This window comes from Alligator mississippiensis, chromosome 2 (assembly GCF_030867095.1).
Source record: "Alligator mississippiensis isolate rAllMis1 chromosome 2, rAllMis1, whole genome shotgun sequence".
Taxonomy (NCBI): Eukaryota; Metazoa; Chordata; order Crocodylia; family Alligatoridae; genus Alligator; species Alligator mississippiensis.
The window spans coordinates 237,857,500-237,874,925 of record NC_081825.1 but is presented as its reverse complement, the minus strand read 5'-3'; the positions used below and the strand labels follow the sequence as shown (position 1 = coordinate 237,874,925).

Below are 17,426 nucleotides of genomic sequence, written 5' to 3'. Positions count from 1 at the left end.
TTTCTCTTGCTTCGATTATTCCTCAAATTCAAAGTGACAGGTTCATCACATAGATTATGTCACCCTTTCTCCTTATAACCCTGCACTGAGATCTTCTCTATTGCAGCAAATACAAACTACTTGACTTGACTTCCACACCTTTCATAGGCTAGACTCATGCTAGCCATCTTCTTTCATTGACCCCTAGGAGGCTGACTGCCCAGAGAGCAGGCCCACAGAGCCAGCTTCCACCACCCCTCATTAGCTTTACATAAAAACCTTTGGGTTTGCTCTTTCGGAAGAAGCTCCTCAGAAACATCTGCACAGCTTCTCTGTTGCCCTTCATCAAATCTTGCATGCTTACAACAAGCCTGGTAGCAGCTCAGCAACTGCAGTGCTGGAACAACTGATTGGTATCATGCCATCATTTCCTTAAGCTTACCCTTCTATTGTTTCTTATCTTTTACTTTAGATCAGTGCTTCTCAGCCACAGTGCTGCAGCACCTTGTGGTGCCTTAAGATCCTTTCAAGGGTGCCACAAGATGCCATGCAATGTTAGCACTGCTGGGTGTGCAAACATGATTCATAAGATGAACCCAGAGATTTTAAACAGGAATTCGTTGTGTTAAAAAAAAATGGGGCTGCTGTGGTGTTCCTGAGTTCTTTGCAACAAAAGAATGGTTCTGTTATTCTACAGTCAGAAAGTGAGTGAAAAGTAAAAGCTGGAATTTTTTGAGGGGTGCCTCAAGCCAAACTAGGGGTGCCTTGAATCTAAAAAGGTTAAGAGACAATGCTTTAGATTATAAACCCTTTAAAAGCAGACAGCATCCTTCACGGCTGTGTTTGTACAACACCTAGCACAAAACAGTCCTAGTACGGTTGGGCCCCCTAATTTTGCTACAGTACAAATAATCATGGTATTATGTGTGAAGTGGGGTAGGATGGTAAAGAGAGTTAGATAACTGGGGCTCCAGAGGCATGCCTAAGGGCCTCACTCCAGATTTAGGAGGATGGCTGCCCTCAAGCAGTCCAGCAGTAAAGAGGCATGCAGTCATTTTAGGCTCAAAAGTTAAAAGATGACTGAACATCATACTAGCCACATCTCTCCTTAGCTGTGGAAATCAGTGAGCTTTAACAATGTTAGCCTAAAGGGCCACTACACTCAGAACGGACCTTTGAAACTTGTATATGCTGCCAACCTCCCAAAACACAGTAACGTAACTAAGGCAGGGCAACTGAGATCTCAGTCTTATTCTTATTCATTGACACGCTAGTCTCAATTTAGGTGGGGTGGGGTCAAAAAAATAGTTGCTGGCAGCACAGTGACAACCAGAAGCTGCCATTCTCTGGTCCCCGACTGCCTTGTTATGCCTCTTTCAAAACGTATTGTTATGCATGAATCCTACATAAAAATCAAACATTGGACACTACAGAAAAAGAACAAACCAACCAGGTCCCAAATAATAAAGTGCATCAATAATGATCACTTTATTTACCCTGTGCTAAGATCAAGACAAATAAAGTTGAACTATTTTTGTAGTGTACTGTTGTTCACACCTGCTGAAGAATTTTGGCACTCCCTATGAAAATATTTAGGGCAACCAATTTAATCAATCTTTGCTGAGGAAAATGTATGAAGATCCTGAAGCTGAATTACCACTTTTATCATGCTAAGAGTTAGGTTATGAACTACTGGCTGATCTCTCATTACCCAATCATCAATGAATCAGAAAAGAGTGGTTACATTTTGGTAGGAGGAAATGATTTACAGATGTTATAATTAGAAAAATAAACCTTCCTTGTTTATACCTGCAAAGTCATCACCACTAATATTGGGTCTCACATTGATAGCTGCATAGATAGGATAAGGATTCTGGGCCAACTCCACTGCTTTCTGTTGATCAGACAACTTTGATGGGTCTTCCTAGTTACAAGAAGGAAAGAAAAACATCTTTTTTGTTGTTATACTAAAGCACCTGTACCCACACTCCTGTATTCTGGGGCTCTCTCACACCCCACTCTTGCCCATAACTGTTTCACTAGCTCTGAAGTTCCTCTTCATTTGAGCGTAGCCATCATCTAGGTTTCCCAGCATACTTGGAACTAGCCAAGTGTTCTTCACCAGCCAATCACTGCTTTAATCAAAATCCAGTTTGCCATTTCATCTACACAGCAGTGTCGGCCTAAATCTTTTTTTGCAAAACTACACTGAATGCATCTTTCCACTTTTTTAAACCTTAATATAAAGTAAATGGCTAACAAAATAACCTCAAATAAAAACCTAACTTGCATATCATCTGTAGATCTCAAACTGCTTTAAAGGGGTGGTAGTATTATTCCCATTTTATAGATATGGAAACTGAAGCAGAGTGAGGTGAAAAACCCTCATGTTTGTGCCTTAACACCTCTCATCTCCAAAACAATTCTAAAAAATGTAAAGAAAGCCAAAGAGAAATAAGATTCTGGAAATGCACAATAAGTGGCTATGTTGAATTTCTTATTTGAAGGTAAGAAGACATTTCAAAGCCTAGAATTCTTTACCTTCTGCTGCAGAAAATATTCTACAATAAGGCCCCACAAGTCTGTGAAAGAGACTTTGCGTCTGTCATTCTCCATTGAGTTCAGTTCCTGGAAATAGTATTTCAGTCGTTCTGGAGAAAATGCCCCAGCTTTGCTATTTGATACATTATTCCGGGCTCTGATGATTGCATCTTGAAGATCCTTTTGGGACCAATCAGCATCTTGATACAGTGTAGACAAACACCTAAACATTTACATCAAAAAATCAACATGGAAATTAAACACTGGATTCAAGTTAGTTACTATTGCAAAATTGAACTGAAAATTAGAAGCCTGACATCTTAGAAGATTACAAACTGTTAAAAAAAAATGCAAAACTTAAGGCTCTCCCTCTGCCTGAAGAAGGGTGTTTTGTACCTGAAAGCTAGCAAATAACAATTTTTCCAAATATTTAGTTGGTCTAATAAAAGATATCACATTTACCGAAAGAACCTTGTCTGCCTCCGTCTTTAGACCAACGTGGCTACAACCAGCACCCCTGAAAGTTAAAAAGTGTAATTTTGTATTTTCAAATGTACTGGGGAAGATGAGACCAAATGTCACTGTATCACCCTGCTTGCTAACTGCTCACAACAAAGATGTTCAAAGACTAGATGAGCTGATGTGAATCTATTTATAAATATTACCTACCTTGCCCTCACAACAACCTCCAAGAGCTAGGTGAGCAACTAGTGTGACATCACAGCAGAAAGCAGGATACAAGTTTTGAACATCACAAAACTAAGAATACCAGTTCTGAAAACTTGCTTCTAACATGAGTAACTGGATCTTGTCAGAAGTCTGGCCTTGAGTCAGAAAGGTGTGGTCCAAATTATTGAGTTTGTGAAAGGACATTGCATGGGAAAGACCTAGATTACACCTAAGCCTCAAGAAAGGACTGCTCCTTCAGGTTGCACAACTCCTCAATGGCACTGCACAGAAGAGGAGTCCTGGTCTGTGTACACATACTGAAGGGCACCATTAGGCTTTGTGTTCTGAAAAACTAAGAGTTAAAGAGGACAGAATTCAAAACAATCTTGCTTACTAGGGATACCTCAAATGTGGAGAAATGCCAAAGATGGAGAGCTGGCATAGCCAAGTCCCATGTCAGTTATGTCCATGGCCTTTCATGCAGGAAAGAAGTGTAACCAGAGAGTTCTGCCCACTGGTTATCTGCAGCTGACAAATGGACATCAGGAACCACAACTAGTTGGCACATATTAGAGCAGCCCCCCAAATCCCTTCAATCCATGAAACAGCCCCCAAAAAAGAATCAGACAGAGAATAAGCATATCTAACTTTCTGACCCTCCTCTCAAAACAGCATTTGTCTCCATATATTTACGCTGCTATATGCAGTACTGTATGTATGTAGAGAAGAGGAAGAGAAAAGCCAAGCATTTATTTACATTGTCAATTATTTTCCATCAGACATAAAGGCAGAGAAGTTGGGAAGCGCAAAAGGCAGTTGGGCAATCAAGCCCTGATGTAACTCAGTGGAAGGTGGACATTTACTTCCTGACTTTGCCTTAAAAATGTCTCCCAAAGTATTTGCTTTCTACATTAAATTTAGGTATATTCTGCTCCCAGTTTTCACCCAGCTACTGTTGTTTTTAATTCACTGATAGTAACATGCATTTAAAATAGGAACAGATCTCTTTCTTAACTTCCTTTTCCCGCTATAATATTATGAGTATTGATATCAGGTAGAAAAATTATATTTTGGCCCTACCATTTTTCTAAAGAGAAGATGCATTCAGCTTAGTGTCCCTCTTGGATCTACATTAACGCATCCAGCTAAAAGTTTCAGGAACCAGCGTTGCATTTTACGTACCACGTAGAGCCTGAAATTCCACACACATATGTTGTGCTGTCCAGAAGGCCTAACTGCTGAAGGCCTGATAGGCTGCCATAGAGTGATGTCAGTGCTCTGGTCCCACCCCCAGATCCCAAAACTGCTACAACAGGAACCTGCAGAAATAAACCAAAACCAATATATTTACATAGCCTTTCTTGATTTGCTATTTATTTTTAAAATAACTTTTTACTTGTCTTAGAATAAGACCCATCAAGCACAGACACTTCTACTCCTATTAATATATCAATTAATTTTATATTTGAATTTAATCATTTCGGTCAATAGCTGTATTATAAAAATATTGTACTAGCCAAAGAGTCAGTCACTTGCTAAAATGAGGTGCAAGGTATACTGCCCACAGATATGGTCCTTTAAATGTGTGTCTTGTAACTCTCCATGAAACACAGTTACAAACAACAACAAAAACACAAGCCATTTCTACAGGAACAGTATTTAAAGACCCTAAGCAGTGATCAGAGCTTTATTGTATCAGGCACAATACACAAAACACACTCTTCCTGCTCACTCCTACATTTCTAATCCCATCAAATTGGCACAAAGGAAGCTGCATATATGGGCATAGTTTGGCCCAAAGGCTGATTTTATTTTAAGCTTAAAGAATTCAAAACATAAGATGCAGCAGCTCTAGATAAGAGAATCCAGAGAGAGTCTGACACCTTGAACATCTAGACATTTTCATCAAATTTTTGGAAAACTTTTAATAAAATAATTTTGTGCATTTCCTAAAAGGAAAATTTAATAAAATAAATGCAGATATAAAGAGATTCTGTAACCTGGAATTCAAACTTCATATTTCTCTAGTGAGAAACTCAAAATAGGACACGTTATAGGTGTCCCTCATGTATGAAGAAAGCTCTGTTGTTTATGTGCAGAGTCCTACATTGTTATCCTGAAGACTAATCAAGCATAAATGAGCCTGCAAACATCTCCAAAGTTATGCTGCATACCTCATCTTTCCCAGGGGTCTCCCTTAAGTTAAGGGCCGTCTTCAATGCTTCAGCAACTACTTGCTTCCTCTTGTCCAAAAATTCTCTCTCTTGCTTACAGAGGTCAAACCCAAGGCGTATATCCAGATCCCAAGGGCTGATGTCAGAAATTGGAGTTGGAAAGAAAAATCATTAAAGGGGACTTGAAAGCTCTAAAGCACCTCATGAAAAAGGTGCTTACCAGTCTTTTCTCAGCAAATATTCTAGACTTTTGGCTGAAACATGGCATCAGAACACAAAATCAACATTCACATAAAACCAGAAGTATATGTATCTACCAACAATAAGAGAGTCCCCTGGTTAAAAGTGAACTTTACCACTCTATTATCACTATTTTATTTTGTGACAAATTAGATCATACATAAATGCCAGGTTTCAGTTGTTTCATATAAGAGTATGAATTACAGTTGGGCTTCAGAGATTGCAGAGGAAAGAGAAGATTCTTGGTAAAGAGAGAAAGAAAGTCACTAAGAGGCTGGGAACACTGCGTTGAAGAAAGACAAAGGAGGTTTTGTCATACATAAGTGACTGGCTCCATACCTCCGGAGTTAGAGCACTAGTCTTGTTAACCAGGGATTGTGTCATAACTCATAAGGCAAGTTCAGCAAGAATTTTAGCAGATTCAGAAGAAAAAACACCTTTCTATTGGCTTGTAGAGGAGAGTTGGGGTCAGGAACTAATGGAAAGAGAAAAAGGTAATTTAGGCTAATTCGTATCTCTTTAAAATGTTACTAGAAAAGATATGGACTTAGCCACTCATTATCCAACTACTTTTGCTTCTATGTGCTATCCCATTCCACCAGAGTTCTCCTATTTCAGATTGTAAACTCTGTGCCAGGGATGGCATCTGCTTATTTGCCTGTACAGTGCTCAGTACTTTATGTTATTATATTTAGCTGCCTATTTATAGTCCTTGCTCCTTGGAACACATGAACATTTTGTTCAGGTTTCAGGTCTTTTCCCAATACCAGTGCAACAAAAAAAAAATGTTTACAATAAAAATTAAAATGGAATTTGACTAGCAGAAAAAAATCTCCAACAGGATTTTATTTTTAAAATCAACCTGCACAGACATCTGGCAAACTGAGTGTATGACAGAGATAAATTAGTCACCCATGTTGTTTGCTAAGAGAAAGAAGACCTTTCCTTAAAGGATATATCAAGAATATATGAGGCTCTGACTCACCTCACTTCAGAAGTCATGCTGAAATCCAAACACTGTCCCTGTAAAGTGCAACAAATTCCTTGTTTTACAAGGTCCCATTGAAGGGCATAGAAAATGTGTTCAACGTTGTCTTCAAATATTCTACAAGTTCAACATGTCTACTAGCAAAGCCAAATATATAGAATACATTTTTTCCCCAATATCTATTTTATACTTAGGACCATAGGGAAGTAAGAATGGAAGGGACCTCACAAGTTCATCTAGTCCACCCCCTGTTCCAGGCAGGATCATCCCTAATTAAGCCATCCAAGCCAAGAGTCTGCCCAACCTACCCTTGAAGATTTCCAAGGATAGAGATTGCACAATTTCTCTAAATTACCTGTTCCAATGCTTGACAACCCCCATAGTCAGAAACTTCCTCCTAATCTCCAACCTAAATTTCCCCTGCTGCAGCTTGAGGCCATTGCTCCTTGTCCTGTCCCCCGCAGCCACAGAGAAAACTCAACTCCATCCTCTCTATAATTGCCTATCAGGAATTATAATGAGAATGGAGATGGACTACATACACAAGTATTACCCTGAAGGAACATGGATTTGGAGAATATATACTTTTTCTGTGAACATTTTGCTTTACTCCCTTCTTGCAAAGCCTATTTGTTTCTTCCCTTACTTCTACAAAACGTACGAGCACTAATGTTTTTCTCAAAAGGAACCAGCCCCCAAAACACCACTTGTGAGAATGATTCTTGAACAATCTCTCCAAGAAGTGTCTTTTCTTGAGGTATTACATTTTAAATTTCAGTAAACACTAATCACTCAGTAATCCTTCAGTGAAGATAGTGTTTTTAAACCAAACTTCAGAAGTGCTTTTTATTAAATATTGGAACAAATGGCACTTTATTCCAAGATTATTAAAACATGCAAAAAAAATTCATGTTACCTCTCCAAGAGGAACAATCATGTCTACTTTCTGTCCAACAGGAAGTGACTTAACTGGTACAACCCCTGATCCCAAAACTGTGGTCTGCTTTTCTATGTCATGGCTCATTCCATCCTATTAGTAATAAAATAATAACAAAAGGGTAATGATTAAATAATGATAAACCATAATTATAAAATAATGATAAGAGATGTAATAAAATCTCTTATGATAAAATTATAAAAAATTATAAAATTATTAATAATTGTGATAAAACATAACATTATTCTAATAAATAGTTATAATTTCAAAAGTGTTTTCAAATTCACAAAAAAAAATGTTCTTGGAATCATTGATTTTATCTGTAAAAATATAAAAGGCAAATGAGTGTCACAAAATAGAGTTCTTCGCACCCTATGGCTAGGGACAAAAATTACACACAAACCGGTATAAGCGATTGGAAACCAGTTCAAATCTGTAACACAACGGAAGGTCAGTGCACATAAACCACTTTCAAAATGGCTGAAACCAGTTTAAGATAAAGCTAGAAAAATGTAATATCAGACTTAACTAATTTAGGTTAAATCAGTTATTGGACTTCTGTCCCAGATCCCTTCCAGATTCAAGTTCACTCGCAGTCCCCCAGAATCTGAGGATGCTTTGCACCTCCCCTGCCAACCCCACCTTGCAGGGTGGGTAGACTAGCCTTTGCCCAACTTGTCTTCTGCAATTTAGCAGGGAGGCATGCTCTAGCACCCCCACCTCCCCCAGCTTCTTGCCTGGGCCACTGCAGGCATTTCCAGAATCAAAACTGAATGTCTGTTCATTTGCTTATCAGTTCAATTTACACAGCTTAGACTAGCCTGTGAAAATTGAATCAATTCAACCTTGGGTTTGTTGACTGTCTACACTTAGCTCACAAGTTTGCTTCAGCTAAATCTTTATTAAAATAAGCCTTAAGTTGTCACCAACCATCAACCACCATACCTGTTCTCTGCCAAACCTTCTCTGCTATGACTTATTTCACTCATTCCAAAACCTTACATTACTTAAACAGTTTTTTTTTGGGTGGGGGGGTTTATTTACTTACTTTAAATCAACCTTCCACAAAAAATGTTCCCTTCATCCAAATGTGGAATTTATCTCCAAAAAATATATGAAGTCTAACATAAGCAGCAAGCAGTACTGCTTCATTAACAGAAAGAAATCTCTACTGAGAATTTGCAAACTTAGGGGTTCCCCCTTCCCCCAAAGATATATTAGAATGGATTTTCATGGGGATAGCAAAAGATATATTCCAAATACAAATTTCAAGTCCCTGCTTCAAAACCCAGAGGCATTAGAGCTGTTCAAAGAAAAGGCCCCCATATGTTTTGTTTTTAGGGGGGATTAAATGTTTTTTCCCTTACCTTGCTTTGAAAAAATCTGAATCGGGTATGCAGAAAATTAAGCAGAGAAAAGCACTAAAAGCACGTTTAGTGTAAGACAGACCCCTGGCCTGAAAAAATTTCAGTCTGAACAGTCAGTTTATAGGGGTGTGTGAAGCAGGCCCTATTTGATTTAGATTCAGCCCAAATCAGGGACAGTGATTCAATTCATTGATTGAGATCACTGTCCCTGATTCGATTTGGCCAAATCTGAAGATTCGATGAATCAGCAATTCAAACATAGACACAGCTTTAAATGTTTTTTTCTACATACCTCAAGGTTCCAGCATGGCTTGTGAACACTGCGATGCTGAGGTCCACAGAGCGTCCCACAGGAGTGCAGGGGGGGAGGAGGGGAGAGGGAGCCCTCCACGTGCTAGGTGGCAAACTCAGAAGTGGACCAAAGTACTTCAGGTCCACTTCTGGGTCTGCCAGGAGTGCACTGGAGGGCACCCCCATGCCTCCCAGCTCAGGAACTAGCCATGGGGGAACCCTGGGTGCCTCCCCAGATCCAGGAGGCACCAGTTGCAAAGCCAGAGAGGTGCAGGGGGCCCCCAGCATGCTCCCTGGGTGGACCCGGAAGTTGACCAGAAGGAAGTACTTCTGGTCCACTTCCGGGTCTGCTGCTGAGTGTGCTGGGGAGCACCCCACACTTCTGTGGGATACTCCATGAGCCCTAGCATCACAGCATTCACGAGCTGCCTGCTACCTAGAGAAAAAACATTTAAAGCTGTGTCTATGTCTAAATCACCAAATCTTTCCAAATCAATTCACAGTGTTCCGATTCGATTCAGAGAGATTAAAGGATCCTCTGATTTGATTTGGATTTGAAGATTCAGCCACCAAATCGGGCCAAATCTCTGCCAAATCGAATCAGGGACCGAAGCTTCGCACAGCCCTATTATTTTAGCAAAACTACGGGCAGCTTGAGAACAGGGCCTTATAGTTTTATAATAGGTAGCTTTACCAGCATCACACAAGCTATTTCTACTATTTCACAAGAAATTAATTTTAATGCACACTTTAACAATGGTATTCATTTATCTACCTAAAAGTGGTAAACTAGATTTTAATTTGCATTGAACTCTGGAGCAGTTTTGGGCCTGGTGAGTAAAATTCTAAGTCAACACAAGTTGCTCTCAAAGACATATCCATAAATCAGGACCCCAAGTTTCTGGAGAGGTTTGTTCCAAAAGTGGATTGCAACCTTACCAAGTGTCAACACATTTGCTTACCTGTAAGAAAGATGTGGTTTGTTCCAGCTCTACCTCCAGGTCTGGACACATTTCTTTGTCTACATGAAAAACAAATGGTATCCCACAATCTTGATTATCATCAGGTTTCAAGGGAAAGCACAACTGCTTCTCATATGCCCCAGGCATAGACAGCTTGACCTGACAATTCCCTGAAAACAGAAATGAGAAATTTAGACCTACAGCAATCACTGAAACATGGCAAAAGCCAGAAAATATTATTAAAAACAGTCAGACAAGAGAGACAAAACCAGAGCTTTTGTCCATGTGGCATTCCATAGAGGAGATATAATATAATTTCACGTTAATTCCAGATTCAGTAAAAGTCACTTTTTCAAAGAATCCAGTAGAAGAAAATATGTATAGTAATGAGCGAAGCCAAGTTCCTTAGAATTTGATGGCAAGAAAAACTCTCAGAAAAAAATTCAAGCGACCCCAAACAAAAGTAAACATCTGCCTTGACATTCACACACAGCCTTACCCTGGTCTTTCTGCTTTGACTTATCTTGGTTGATTGTGCCTTTCAGACAAAGGGAGGGATGAGCCTACATGAAAAGAATGACATCTCTGGTTATGAGGCTTGGTCCATTTCCCATTGAGATATAACCAGCAACTAAAGGAACTAAATTACACCTATAACCTGTCATCCTTTAGCTAAACAAAGATTTTGGAGATTTTCCTTCAAGCGGATAGAATTTGAACATTTTTTTCCTGGGGGGGAGGAAGGGGTTCCCATTTGAAGGCAGTGGGGTTGTTTGCTTTTGACCAAGTAGTATGCTCTTCTCCTAGCACTTATAACTTCCTCCCAACCCAGTCTATGTAGCTATAAACTCTCAGAATGCAAGCAGACTTTTTTTTCTCTCTTATTTAAATATGAACACTTGCTGAAATATATTTACATCTAAATGCCTGCCAAATATCAAACACTTTCTTGTCCTAGAATTTGGGAAAACTAAAAGCTTCCCTGATCTGTAGGGATCCCAGTGAGAATGGAAATTAAATACAAACAGCAAAAGCTGGTTTTGCACATGCCAGGGGAAAAATAGGTTGCTAACTGTCCTGAAGTTCATAGGTAGTGAACAGGCAGAGACTCTGCAAAGCACCTCTTATGCTTTATAATAAAACTCCCTCCAAAATTCAGAGAGACCACATAAAAATCAAACCTTCTGCCCCCAAGTTCCAGATTCAGCTCCCAATCCTGCTGTGATTTATCCTGTCTATTACTGCCATTCAGAAATGCATGAAAGGAATGAACACTGATACAAAAGAGAGGGCCTTGCAAGTGTCCAGCACTGGGGGACAGAAGAGTCCACAAAACACCCACCAATAGTTCAAAGGCATTGCCTTGAACAACATTTTTTTTGGCTATGATATTCTCATCCCTATCTTGGAATCACAATTTCCACAAATTCAAATTACACATTATCTTTACACAAATCAAATATAAGAGGGAGATGTGGGCCGTACAGAGGTATATGCATTTTGGTCATCTAACTTGGAAGTGCTCATGTCCTCTCATGTCCTGTTTAATCTACACAAAGTAACTATTCCCCAAACATAACCAACTGACTTTCACTCACCACAAGGACTCCATTTGTGAGGATCTCAGTAGGGGCATCTGAGCTGCAAAAGGAATGAGCTGTATGAACGTATTTATACTTTAATTTGCCCTTTGACCTTTATTTTGATGCCTCTCACTCCACTTTCCAAACTGGTAGTCTTTGAGCACCTGGAGCAAAAGGACTATGCTCACAGTCTATAGTCCAACACAAAGAATGACAGCTCATGGTCACACCTGTGGTGCCTGCCACTCAAAGAGCCTAAGTAGACAGCAGATATAGCCTGCAGGTGACTGTACTCCCCAATCAGGAGTCACAAGGCCAGGAAGAAACTGCCTGATTGGGGAAGAGGGCTCAGCTGCTAGCAATAAGAGCAGGCTTGAGCAGTAAAGATGGCAGCAGTTGCTGCAAGCAGCTGCAGGCAGAACATCACCTGGCTGAAGCTGCTGCTCAAGAACACCAGGAGGACAGGGTAGAAACTATGGGGATGGCAGGAGGTTCCTGGTCCTGGGGTATGACCTAAAACTACAACCTGCTAGGGTTGGATGGTGTCAGGGGCCTGCTTCTGGCAAAGAAACTTCCAGGAAATGCCACACCTGTGCCTACCTAGTGAAAGGCAAGTATGGGGCACCAGAAAGCCTCAGCCCCCACTGCCTTGTGGGTTACCCCATGGAGGGGAAAGGCTAGGGGAGCACACCCCAGCAGAAAAGCACAGGGACCCAAGCCCATCGAGTGGAGCCTGAGGCAGGGTCCAGGTAAGTTGACAGATGACTGAGACCCAAAGGGGCGTAATGCCCAAAAGGGTCCAGGTAAGTCGATAGACCCCAGAGGCCTGAACAACCATAGGCTGAGTTAGGAGAGCCCAGGTAGGTCAACAGATGCCTGCAGCCTAGAGGCCCCAGTGAGGGGCCAGAGTAGGAGGGACCCAGAAGCCATGTAGAATAGGGCCTTAAGACTGTCTAAAGGGCTGAACATAAACTGACCAGAGTAGTGGCAGCTAGCAGCTGTGTAAAGTAGGGCCTTAAGACGGTCTGAAGAGCTGCATGTGGGCTGACTGGACTAGCCGCAACTGGCAGCCATATAGAGTAGGGTCTTAAGACAGCCCAAAGGTCTGCATACAAACTGACCAGAGTAGTTAGAGTAGAGGCCCCAGTAAGGGGGCATGACTTAAGGCTCAGGCACGTCCAAGGACTCCTGAGGCCTAGCTGGACCAGAGTGGCTCAGTAAGGGGCCAGGGGAGCGATAGTAGAATTTGGATGTCATCTGCATGGCCTGGGACAAATAACTTATTGTCTACATCAAGGCATGGCAGGTTAGCGTAGGTGGGCAGACTGCTTAGTTGGGGAGGTGGGCCATCATAGCAACAGGTAGAGCTGTGCGAAATTGCAATGAGTGTTTCATTTCAATGCATACAGAGCTCAAAACAGTAAAAACAAAACAAAAGGCTTCAAAATAGCTGTGAAATGAAATGAGGACACTCGGAATGTTTTGAATGTTTCAAAACGTTTTAAGCTTCAAAGCAGCCCAGTGGTGGGAGGCAGGGGAGAGCTAGGGCTGCACTCGGAGCGGCTCCGCCAGCCCCATGGAGCTCAGCCCGGCGGCGAGACAGCCAGTGGCAGAGCCACTCCAAGCACAGCTCTGGCTCCAAGTGCAGCCTGGGCCAGTGACTCTTCCCTGCCTCCCGCTGCCAGGGTCAGCTCCGTGGGGCTGCGGAGCCTCCCACAGCCAGGCTGTGCTCACCAAGGCTGCCCTCTGAGCGGCTCCACCACTGGCTCTTCTGCTGCTGGGCTGAGCTCCATGGGGCTGATGAAGCCGCTTCAGTTGCAACCCTGGCTCTGAATGCAGCCCTGGCAAGCACAGCCTGATGGCTGGAGGCTCCACAAACCCACAGAGCTGAGCCTGGCAGCAGGAGGCGGGGGAGAGCCACTGGCCAGGGCTGCTCTCAGAGCGGCTCTGCCACTGGCTCTCCCGCCACCGTCCGCCGCCAACCTGAGCTCCATGGGGCTGGAGGAGCCACTCAGAGCACAGCCCTGGCTCTCCCCCACCTCTCACCACTGGGCTGAGCTCCATGGGACTGGCGGAGCCACCCGGAGGGCAGCCCTGGCTCTCCCCTGCCTCCCACCACTGGGCTCAGCTCTATGGGCCTGGCAGAGCCCCTTGAAGCACAGTCCTGACTCTCCCCCATCTCCCACCACCAGGTTGCACTCCAAGCGGCTCTGCCACTGGCTCTCTGCCACCTCCCACTGCCATGCTCAGCTCCATGGGGCTGCAGAGTCTCCAGCCACCAGGCTGTGCTTGCCAGGGCTGTGCTCGGAGCCAGGGTTGCGCTCCAAGCAGCTCCGCCAGCCTCACGGAACTCAGCCCAGTGGCGGGAGAGCCAGTGGTGGAGCCACTCGGAGCACAGCCCTGAGACCCAGTGGCAGAGCCACTCATAGCACAACCCAGCAGCTGGAGGCTCTGCAGACCCATGGAGCTAAGTCTGGCGGGAGCCAGTAGAAGGCAGTGGAGAGCCAGTGGCAGAGTCGCTCAAGGAGCAGCCCTGGCTCCGAGTACAGCCCTGGCTCATGGCTCTCCCCTGCCTCCTGCCACCAGGCTCAGCTCCATGGGGCTGCAGAGCCTCCAGCCACCAGGCTGTGCTCACCAGGCTACAATTGGAGCAGCTCTGCCACTGGCTCTTCCGCCACTGAGCTGAGCTCCGTGGGGCTGGCAGAGCCGCTTGGAGTGCAGCCAGGCAGCGGGAGATGGCGAGAGCCAGGGCTGTGCTCTGAGCAGCTGCACCAGCCCCACAGACCTCAACCTGCCCTTCCAGCGCTGCCAGACTCCTCCTGGGAGTGCAGGCCCCAGATCTGTATGTGGGGTGACAGGAGGCTGCCACTGCTGCCAGCAGCAGCAGCAGTCTTCCTGGCACTGAGCCCAGCACTGGTCCCAGGTGGCAACGGCAGCCTCCTGTCATCCCAGGCACAGATCCAAGGGCCCACACCTCCCAGGAGGAGTCTGGCACAGTCCCACAGGCCTACCAGGGGCACAGGCCCCCAGATTTGCATGTGGGATGACAGGAGGCTGCCACTGCCAGCAAGTGACATGAGTTTTGCTTTAGCAGCTTGAGATGCAGTTTACCAGAAACACTTGCAGCTATCTCCTTGAAACTTGGTAGGCTTTGTGCCCTCAGAAGGGGCTACCATCATACAATTTTCATCTGAATCAGGCAAGAAATGACAAAGTTATAGGCATTTTCATGATTCCCCATTATAGCCTATGGGCGAAACATCAAAACACGCTGAAACAGTTTCGACGAAACGAAACAGAACAGTGCTTCAAAATGACAAAACAAAACACTGTCCCTTCAAAACAAGTCGAAATGAAATGGTGCTGTTTCACACATCCCTAATGACAGGCCCCAATGATTTCCTTGTTACAGTTTTGCTCACAGAAACAGAAAATGTTCACTATTAAAAGAGCAATTGCTCCCTGGCTTTACATAACTGTCATGCATCCTCCCATTCCCATCACCAGCTAAAGGCTAGACAGAAGAGAAGGTAAGCTCTAAAAGAGGGGGATCAAATATACAAGAAAGTATTCTGTATAGGTACATGCATATCTAAACAGTACAAGACAGCACCTGGCAGGGATACTGGATCTAGCTCTGCAGACACTCTCCCCAAAGCTGGAAGCAAAGCAACCATGTCTACACAGAGCAGCATCCAAGCTAATTAGCTCTCTCAAATCCTCCTTCCATGTAGACATACACAAACTGTACTGTAAGGTTAACTAAGCAGGTAACTTTCAGCTGCTGATTAAGGCTTCATACATGCATTCAAATAATCTGGGAGAAATTCTACCAGGAGAAAAAACCTGAAAGTAAATGCTCAGGGACACTGGAACAGACATTTGAATGCTGAGCCTTTGAAGAGTACAGAGCTTGCAGTGTTGATGCTACACAGCCGGGGGGACCCTGTGCACACATCTCAGTGGGCTGTACAGGCTCCTTTGGTCTGCTCAGAGACAGAATAGCAGCAGTATACACAGTAGCCTTGATTGGCTGACTCAGACAGCCTAGACACCTTGCATCTCCCTCCAGCACAACATGGGCATTGTGAAGGAAGAGGGTGTTCTGCTCTCTGCTGGGCTAGAATAGTAGAGTCCAACCTGAGTAATACACTGTCTTGAAGTGGGGGTGGGGGAGCAGGGGAGAAGAGAAGAGCAGAAGCAAAGCAACCTGGCATGCTGGAGTTTTGTGCTGTGGCTTCTCTCAGAAAGGTAAGTTGAACAAACATTCACTCTTCCATGAGAAAATCTTTTAGAAGCGATTTAAGCCTGGCTGTTCTAAGATAATTTTTCTCCTGGAGCAGCCATTTTTGCTGTGGGACAAAAATCCTGAACATCCATATACATGTGATTTCTCCTGGAACTGCAACAACTCTCCCAGGCAACACTGACAGTATCTATGCATGTGCTCTGAGGTGGTGGGGAGGGTGCTTTAATTAGAGTGGCTCTGAGAGATGCTCTACTTAAAACACCTGCAGCATCACGTGTATTCAGCATCCTATGCTTCAAAATAGTGGAGGCACTTGAACTAAAATTCATTCAACAGGCTTTAGTTTAAACAACGCTACTGCCATTCTGAAGCATGGGGACACTGAATACATGCGACATGGAGGCTGCCAGAGCACGTTAGTTAACACGCTCCAGCAATCTCAATTAATTGAGTCTGCTCCAACGTGTACTGATTAGCAAACATCAGAGCAGACATCCAGCACGTATATTGGTGCCCTAAATATCTGTATGTGCCTTAGGCTTTATTTGTTTAGCTTTAGGCTAAACTGACTCTGAGCAGTCTGGGAGAGCCCATCAGGCTTACTCTGGACAATATGAGAGCCAATCAGGGCTGTCATGTGTACCATTGCCATCTGTTGCCATGCAAAATGAAGGAGCCTGCACAGCATGCTGGTGTGTGCACAGGGGGCCTCTGGCTGCACAAAATCGGAACTGAAAGCTCTCTGCTCTTCAGGGACTCAGCAATTTGAATGTCTGTTCAGACATCTACTGGAGAACAAACCCAGCAGAACTCTTCCAAATCACTTGAACATGTAAATGCATCTTATGACTCAACTTTTCTGAGCTTCACTACCCATTGCATGCTGCAATATAGGAATTCAAATTACTGGAATCTGTTGCGATGCTAGACTAAAAGAATAATATCCCTCATGTGTTGATGTCTGAAGGCTGAGGAAGTTGCAGCCTTGAAGACATTTGTTAATCGCCTTTGGTAATAAGCTCAAAAATAATTCATAGAAATGTAAAGAATTTCACCCACTCTTGTATGTGGGAGACTATTGCTGTACTATAGAAAATATAAATAAAACAATATATTAGCAATGATTATTTTCACTAAGCAGTGCATTTAGATTCAAACTCACCATTTTTCTAAATAGAACTCTACATCCAGCTCTTCATTATCCTTTAAAAGGGAAAAAGAAAAATCATACACAAGTTCATAATTAAAAAGGCAAGGCAAGGTTTTACCCAACAGCTTTACCTGCAAGATATCTGCACATTAGATTATGTATTCTCAAGATTCTAAAGTATAATTATCTTAAGTGTGACTAAGGAAAAATAATGAATTACTTGGCTAGCCTGGTATCTTTATGTCGTCACATCTGCTTACTTTCCTGGCAGGCAATTCCTACTTGTTTTGCATTAG

General features: G+C 43.2%; 1 protein-coding gene across 1 annotated transcript in view; it reads right to left on the bottom strand.

Annotated features, from left to right (window-relative positions):
- Positions 1 to 17,426, bottom strand: part of LOC106736657 (cytosolic phospholipase A2 zeta-like) — a 46,447-nt gene that overhangs the window by 13,182 nt on the left and 15,839 nt on the right. The window contains exons 5-14 of the mRNA XM_006263379.4: positions 17,143 to 17,183; positions 11,747 to 11,789; positions 10,648 to 10,711; positions 10,149 to 10,318; positions 7,508 to 7,621; positions 6,589 to 6,626; positions 5,364 to 5,499; positions 4,372 to 4,508; positions 2,521 to 2,743; positions 1,789 to 1,903 (exon numbers count right to left, since the gene is read on the bottom strand). Of these exons, the coding sequence (XP_006263441.3) occupies positions 1,789 to 1,903; positions 2,521 to 2,743; positions 4,372 to 4,508; positions 5,364 to 5,499; positions 6,589 to 6,626; positions 7,508 to 7,621; positions 10,149 to 10,318; positions 10,648 to 10,711; positions 11,747 to 11,789; positions 17,143 to 17,183 (1,081 nt within the window). The remainder of the gene's footprint in view (positions 1 to 1,788; positions 1,904 to 2,520; positions 2,744 to 4,371; positions 4,509 to 5,363; positions 5,500 to 6,588; positions 6,627 to 7,507; positions 7,622 to 10,148; positions 10,319 to 10,647; positions 10,712 to 11,746; positions 11,790 to 17,142; positions 17,184 to 17,426) is intronic.